Consider the following 9,082-nt stretch of genomic DNA (forward strand, 5'->3'; position numbering starts at 1 on the left):
TTGTAACAATCTGTAAACGTTCCTATACTCCACACTTTTAAATTTACCCATTAATTATAACATGTTGATTATCATCCTAATGTTTAACTTTAAACCTATTTCAAATCCACAATTACCTGACCATATTCTACCCATAGTTCTACCACAATTTAACCTTGATACTCACAGTCTCTCGCACCACATGCATCATCATGTCTTTCTTTTCTACCTTAAATTGAATGTCGGACCCAACAGATATCAGCCAATTCATAAATCATACACGAGATATAAAACTTGTTAAATTTTTTATGACATTTGGAGTCCGTTAAAAAGTTAATTGGAGGGTAAATTTAAACTAATTCCCCAACACTAGTAAATTTTATAACTTTTCAACAAAAATTTCTCCACTAATAAAAAACACCAAGTAAATCATGAAAATATTTGCATCATAATTTTCATTTAGTTCCAAACTAAAATTCCCCCAAATTGTAATAATTTTATATGAGCCAAAAACAAGCAACATGCTCTTTAAATTATCTCGTTTAATATTTTTAACACTGAAAAATATAAATTTACTCCATAAATATCACAAATCTTATAAAGAAGTCATACTTTAAGTTTTATTGAAATTCGATTCCGTTTCAAAACTTGACAGTCAATATAATTTATCTAATTGTCAAAAACATAAACTTTTCGTTTTAATTTTCAATGGAAATTTTATTATTTTATAAAAATTTGATTATGAAAATAATTTCACCTATGTTTATTAATAATAAAATCGTAACAAGTCAACATACCATATGTTTATTAATTCACATATGTAAAAAATACACAAACTCAGAAAACACGATAAAAATATATCTTAAGACACAAGGGTTACACATGACGTAATCATCATCATCAATAACAATGATTGTCTAACAACACTGAACCCAAATTTGGGACTAGATATATTGTGACATATTAATGTTTATCATCATCACATCAACATTAATACTAATAATATCACTCACATTAGTTTAATAAACGTAATTATAGGTTACTAACCTAACCTAATTATGTAACTTCTCATTACGAGTTACTAATCTATTTCATCATTCTATATAACTTAGTCTAATAGATTAATACTAAAACCGTAATCAATCAATCAATATCATCATATATTACAACAAACCCCAAATCAGTATGTTGGTACGTCTCATCCTTATATGTCATATTCTTGGTGTAAACCCTAACGTCAATTTATTATATACAGATTATTATTCGTACAATGGATTTAAATGATATATTTAATTTTGGTTATATGTACAAGACATCATTTATCATGTTATTAACCATATAATATATTAAAGTCCTTAGAATTAATAGTTCATTTAATAGAACATCAAATGTAACTTGATCGTGAGACCTTATTGAAAATTAGAACACTATTCTTAAAATATCAGTAGTCAAAGTATTGTTATTAATTAGGACGACAATAAAACACCGAGACAATTATGTGAGTAGACAAATGACCACATCTTATGGGTCATGGATATGAGACATCAAACCATCACATAAGTATTAATATTAAGTCTTCCTAAGACTCTAATATTTGGATATGAGATATCATAATTCTATATAATTATTGCGTAAGTGTCATTAGTTATTTTCATGAGATCATAGTGAGTAGTCCTTCAACTTGAAGTCACTACCATCCCTACATAGGAAGTTGTAGACTTTAAGACCATCAAACATTGTTTGTAATATGACAATTATAAAAGTGGTTATTGAACGCGCAATAAACCTTGTGGAGGGGTGTAAGTGAGGTATATAGGATTTGTCCATCCTATATAATAAGAGTTATGTCTTGTCCCACTCGATAAAGTGAGACCGTGGTAATGCATGACCATACTAGGATGGACTAATATGTGATATTGGGTCCAATGGTTTTGCGTGTCTACTCTGGGATCAAGAAAAAAAGAATTGAACATTGCATGGATGACACATATTGTGACTTGCGTTCATTTAGACATTTGGAAGAAAAGACAATTACGACATAGTAAATAGTAGTTGCGGTAAGGTTTAAATCGAACCACCAATTTTTTTATGGTTTAGGGTGGCAATGATGCATTACTAGATATCAATCATTGTATATAATATTTTATTTATATAAATTATATATAACATTTAATATTATTATTATTTCAGTGAAAACCTATAAAGGTCACACACATAGAGTACTAACAACCGAACGAATGATTAAATTAAATAAGATTTTGTTTCATTAGATGTTAATCATATTAAATATGTTTTGATACATTAACATATTTATAATTTATGTAATTAAATATGATTTAATTAAACAAACGAGGTCTGACAATTAATTGAATTAAATAAGATTAATTTAATTAACATTTTGTATTTGATTAAAAAAGTTAAATTAAATATAATCATTTAGGTCTTATTTTGAGTTGGAACCAAAATAGGAGTCTTAGGATTTTAGTGGCTCATTCCCTATGAATAAGAGAAGAACACATTCCCCAAGTAATCTTGATTGTCCCTGCCTTCATAGAATGACTAGCACCATATTTTGTTTTGTGCTCGTGTGAACTATATAGAGACGTCGGTAAATTTTGCGTTGGTGATCAAAATTAAAGCACGCTTCGTGAGGGATGCTTAGTGTTGGTGATTTGTATCCTCCTCGATACTTCAAGAGGTAAATACATGTACCCTTCTAGTGAAATTTTGTGCTTACGAGATATTTGGATATGAGATTTTTCCGTTGATGAGAATGATTTTAAAAGAGTTTTAAAAATATATCGCATGAATTTCTAACCCATGTAACATTAATCATGACACATCATTCAATAATATGATGTGACACCTCTAAATTTTTTTTTGGGACTAAACTTATTTATTCTTCATTCTACTACATCTTCCTTTATATTTCTTTTGATTAAAAAATAAACAATAAAAATATAACATCCATTACAAAATTGATTTCATTATCGAATACTTTTTTTGATTCATTAAATATAAATACATCATAATATTTTGATTACATTTTAATCATTAAAATATAGCAACAATTACATTTCAAAATATATATAAAAATATAATTATCACATCATATAAATCAATAACTAAACTGTTATATAAAAATATAATTAATAACCAAACTTATGCACAAACAATTCAATTTTAAATTAAAAGAAATAAAATATATTGAAACAAAAAAATAAATTTAAAATAGAAAGCCTTTGTAAAAAAGGAAGGGTTTAATGACCATGCACGGTTGGTTTAAAAAGTTTTACATTGACATTCATCCCTATACCGTTGATTGATTGATTATTTATTGATAGCAATTTTAATTTTTTAGTGAGATGATAAAATCAAATGTTCATACTCACTATCAATGTAAAATTTGTTTACACTTACAGTATACCCTCAATTTTCTATAAAAAAAAAACATCAAAGATATTTTTTTATAGAAAAATGTTAAATTATAGATTGAATATTTTCGAATTAGTAATATTCATTTTTTTGTTATAAATGATGGAGTACATATTCTATTTCTCCAATACAAAAGAAAATATTTATTTATAGAAATTGTTCATGAAAATAAAGACATTCATTTTACAGTATTAGACAAAATTATAAATTGATTGATGGATAAATCATAGCTTTAATTTATTTGACAATAAAAATAATCAAAATTAAGGTGTCGTGTCTTATCATTCCCAATATTATTTTGTATTTTTATTGTAAAAAATAGTACTTTAAAATTTTCATTAGAAACACTCTAAAAAACGGATATAATCAACATATTTTTAAAAGAAACATGAGACATAATACCTCCAATGAAAAATAGTTATTCAAAGCTAAATAGAAAATAAAATATAATATACAAGAAATAGTAGTACATTCAATTAACAAAAAAAATAATAACAATACATAATGAGTAAAATAAAAATAACGATCATATAATAATCAATTCTTATAAATATATATAAAAGTCAACGCTTACAAAATATATATATTCTATTTTTTACTGAAAAAAAGTATTCTATATAATGATTGAATGATTAAATCAAAATAAATTGTATATATATGAATGATCACTCATCTATTTTTAATCATGCTTTTTATAGTAAAAATCACTTATTTTATTATAAAGTTTTTGATTGTTTCTATTTACTCATTTTTTTTCACTGTCTATTATCTATATAAATTTAAAAATATTGAATTAAAATTGATACATATATATATACACAACAAATATCACTATTTATATTTGAGTAAATTATTATTACTTAATTGTGTAATGCGTTCATCCTAATCGAATAATCGCCTAATACAGTTTGTATCAATATTAATCTACTTAAACTAATCAACTAATAACTTTCCTAATTCAGTAATATTGTTTATTTAATTAATAACTGTTTTAAAACAATTATATATCTACTAACTCTGATTATCCAATATTGATTTTAAGCTTCCAATTAATTTCTATCAATTAGCACATTAAATAAAACTCAGTTGTTGCAACATTATTTTCCTTCTCTTTGTTGAACAACCAAACAAAGGAAAAGAAATTGAAAGCTCTATTTCCATCAACCTTGCTTTCTTTCCACAAACAATCATTGTTTTCAAAGAATAGAAAAATAAATATAAAACTCTCGATATAAAGGAATTTAAATTTATACTATATTAAAATAACAATTATATATTTTGCCAATCACTTCACTCACTTTAATACTATTATATGAAGAAAAAAAATTATTAATTATAAATGTAAAACACTTTTACAATGTACATTCACTCTTCAAAAATGTGTAACCCAAGTTGGCCATATTCGTGATAAATGATAATACAGTGCAACCGTCAGCTCCGTTTGCATTAGCATCTCTATCTCTATCAACGTCAATGTCACTCACTATCTCCATCCCTTTTGGTAATAACAAAGTGAAATTTGGGGTGGGGAGTGAGACACACACCTCTAGCTTCTACAGTTCTCCATGTTTACTTCCTGTGTTCACATATATAATTTTTTTATTTTATTTTATTTGGTGTCTCTCTGAAATGGAAAGGGACTGTGCCATCGCCCACTCACAGTCCCTTTCGATGTGTCAATGTAAAATAATAATATAATATGATAGGATAGATAGCAAATGAGAAAACAACCATTTTGTACTTGAATAGAAGTATCACTATAGTTATAAAGACATAGAAAACTAAATTTCAGTTTAAATTTTACAAAAATTGTAAAAGTTTTGAGTGATTTTCAAATATTAGTTTATATATATATATATATACTTAATGTAAAGAATTATATATTTGATAATTAATTCAATCATTAAATTGTTAATAATATTTTATTATAACTACGAATAAAATTATATATATAATTAATTATAATTTATTGATAAAACATTTTGAAAAAAATCACGGTTTCATGGAAATTAAACTCTTAATTTTAATGTAAAAACATATAAAAGAGCTCTTGATGTTATAACAATTATCTTGGTTTAGTGTGTGAGAGAGAAATGCAGCAGAGAGAGTGATAGTGGTACTGCTAAAGTGTCGTCTATTGGTGCGGTGTTCTATGCATGCATTGCCTCTCTCATCCTTTCCTCTTTTGCCGGTGCTATGTCTCTTCCATTGCCAAACACGCCAAAACACAACCCCATCACCTTCATTCCACGTGCACACATGCCCCCTCCCATTCACTCTCTTCTTCAATTCAAAACTAACCACACATACCAAAAAAAATGCATCAAACAAATATCTTATTATTAACTAAACTATAACAAGCATTTAGATAAGAATAAGATAACATCCTCTCACATTTTATGTGTCACGTTAAAAATTCGCATACATTTTAAAAATATTTATTATATTCATGTTGATTTGAATGTGTCTAATTGTTATAGTTGGTCGGCTCTTGCTTAAAGATTTCATTTTGTTTTTCAATTATCTAGTCTTATAATATCCTTCGCATTTGCACTAAAAAAACTATTACTTTTAATTTTTAATTCATTTTTAGTTACTTTTTTCTAAATGTATTTTTTAATTAAAAAGATATACATCATTTTTAATGTATTATTTTTTATTTTTTATGATAGAAATACATCATAATTAATAAAATTAATAGAATAAAATTATTATTCTCATTATTTCATTTTCTATTAATACATATAAAATAGTGAAATATAACACTGGTTTTGAGATATAGGAGTAAATTAATCTCACACATGAAATGACAAAAGCCAAAAAACATGCATCCACAAAGATTTGTTTATTTATAAATGGCCTTTCTCGTCCCCACTTACCATCTCACTCACATAAACCACCACATCCTCCAAACTCTCCTCTCACTCGCTAACTATTCACTCAATACATCATATCATATCATATAATATTATACAACATCCCATCAACCATGCAAAGTCACTCACTCTCCTACATATCATCATATGAGACTGTTGATGAGTCCTCCATTTCACTCTCTCTTGGCCCTCCTGGTACACACCACAAACCCAAACTATCCTCTTCAACATCAAATCATCATTCTGCTACCACTCTGCATCACCATCTTCATCAACACCAAAAGCAAAATCTTACCATTGATGATGATCAGAGTGGTGTAACAGTTGCACTTCACATTGGCCTTCCGACCACTAATATTTCACAAAACAATATCCCCATTAACAAACCTGATCCGATACAAGGTCAATATTGGATTCCTTCGCCTGCTCAAATACTCATTGGACCAACACAGTTCTCTTGCACTGTTTGTAATAAAATGTTCAACCGTTTCAACAACATGCAGGTTAGTCAATAAACAATCTCTTAAACTGTACAATATAGTGTCTAGCCAGTAGTCCTATTCCTACATACATTCATAAGCATTTATTAGAGAACTAAGTGAAAATTCTGAACCAAATAGTAAATACCCCCACTTACTTTTTATTTCCTGTCATATATTTTTAAAATTCGAACTTTAAACCATTATTCTTACCATCTTTTTTGTCAAAAAAGAAATATTTATACCATCTTTAAACGTGCTACCTTTTTCAAAGGATCGAATCTCTCATCCTTATATTTTATTCTTTATTCTTCCAACAAAAAAAATGCAAACTCAGATAAAACAAAACATACATGAAAAATTAGAAGAAACAACATTTGCTTGTTCTTTTATAAAAATAAAAAATAAAAAATATATTTTAATTTATAAAGAGACGTTGAAAGGAACTTATAAATGGCATAGGAACCATTGACACATACACGACATAAACAGTGATTGATCCATAAACACTAATAATAATTTTTAAAAAATCACAGTGATTTAATGTAATCATATGAATTGGTTTTGTGTCCATGGTTTTAAGTTACGGTACGCAACCGCAATCGCAGTCGTAAAATTACCGATTTCGAAGTTGATGAGTGCTAATAACACATTCTTTATTACTAGTTAAAATTCACATTGGTAGCCCCACTAAATCATGTGGGTCTCATATGAATTTGGTGAAATCTATTTGCATTTTAATCAATGTGTATGTGTTGCTAATATTATTCTTTTGAAGTCCCCGTAACGGTATTGTAATCGTAATTAGAGTGTATTGATCACATTTGTCTACATGTCTCCACAATATAAAAGTTTTGCAGTGTAATTGTAACTGCAATTTAAAAACATATTTGTGTCATTATAATATCCAAAATTAGATACCCCTTGATTCTTGAATATAAAGTTCAGATACTACATAGGAGATTAACGGATAATTTCCTTTTAATTTTTCAAATAGAACAAATCCAAACACATAAAAGCATAATTTTGTTGCTCTTAAGACTTAACTTGTATACAATGCATTTTTACATAAATCAGATGCATATGTGGGGACATGGATCACAATACAGAAAAGGACCAGAATCTCTAAGAGGAGTAAAACCAGCTTCATCAATGCTTCGGCTTCCTTGCTATTGCTGTGCCGAGGGATGCAAAAACAACATAGAACATCCTAGGTCAAGGCCACTAAAGGATTTCAGAACACTTCAAACACACTACAAGAGAAAGCATGGAGCCAAGCCATTCGGTTGTAGAAAGTGTGGAAAACCCTTTGCCGTTAGAGGAGATTGGAGAACACACGAGAAAAACTGTGGAAAACTTTGGTTCTGTATCTGTGGCTCTGATTTCAAACACAAGAGATCACTAAAAGATCATGTTCGTGCTTTTGGTGATGGTCATGCTCCACACACTGTGGAGAGTTGTGAAGATCAAGATGTGTTGTTAGGTGATGAGTATGATGAGGAATTTGAACTAGACGAAGATGATGAAGATTATGATGATGATAATGATAACATCAATGGAATGGCTTTTAGTTTTCGTTCATAATAACTAATATCATGGTTGTGCGTGCCTATATCAATCACAATGGATTTTGATGTTTTTGCGATCATGATCACAACTCATAATGAGTCATTGTAATTTTATAGAAATTACATTATGTAGTTTTTATAAAATTGCAGTGACTTATTATAATATTCTTACCAATCACGTTGTCAAAAGCAAACAATCATTCAATCACATTTGATTGAAATAGATTCCTCATCCGGAAATTATGTCTTCACGCAGTAAGAATATCATTAGTTATTAAATTAAAATCAAACATTTCAAATCCATTTGATTGTGATTCACCCCATCCATGATATCATATGACTCTAGGATTTAAAACTTTGACTAATACAAAGTAGGTGTGTGCGCTTTTGTTTTAGTTTGTTAGCTAGATTTTGGTTGTAAGTTGTAACTAAGATTTTGATTAATGATTAATGAATGGAGTATATTATTAGAGAGACTGTAGTGTACTTTTGTCTGTTGTGTGATTGTGTATGTGAGAGAGAAAGAAAAGGAGTGTGAGAAGATGGAGACAAACAGTGAAATGAAAGCTAAGGTTCTAACATTTAATGCAAGAAGTGGCAGTCTTATCTAATTAAAGGACATTTTCTTTTTCATGATACTTTTTTTATTGTGATAATGAGAGTAAGAGAGAGTACTACTGTGTATGTCACAAAGGTAAGGTAGTCAAGAGTATTCAGTGACTGCAGATGAGAAACAGACATGCAG

At 28.1% G+C, this 9,082-nt stretch overlaps 1 protein-coding gene across 1 annotated transcript; it reads left to right on the top strand.

Moving 5' to 3' along the window:
- The first annotated feature begins 6,306 nt into the window (after nt 1-6,306).
- Nucleotides 6,307-8,809, top strand: LOC101509056 (zinc finger protein WIP6-like). The gene is made up of 2 exons (XM_004513461.3): nt 6,307-6,793; nt 7,847-8,809. Exons 1-2 carry the CDS (start codon nt 6,404-6,406, stop codon nt 8,351-8,353), a joined length of 897 nt encoding a protein of 298 aa, XP_004513518.1. The 5' UTR covers nt 6,307-6,403; the 3' UTR covers nt 8,354-8,809.
- Nucleotides 8,810-9,082: the final 273 nt, after the last annotated feature.

This window comes from Cicer arietinum, chromosome 2, assembly GCF_000331145.2.
Source record: "Cicer arietinum cultivar CDC Frontier isolate Library 1 chromosome 2, Cicar.CDCFrontier_v2.0, whole genome shotgun sequence".
Lineage (NCBI taxonomy): Eukaryota > Viridiplantae > Streptophyta > Magnoliopsida > Fabales > Fabaceae > Cicer > Cicer arietinum.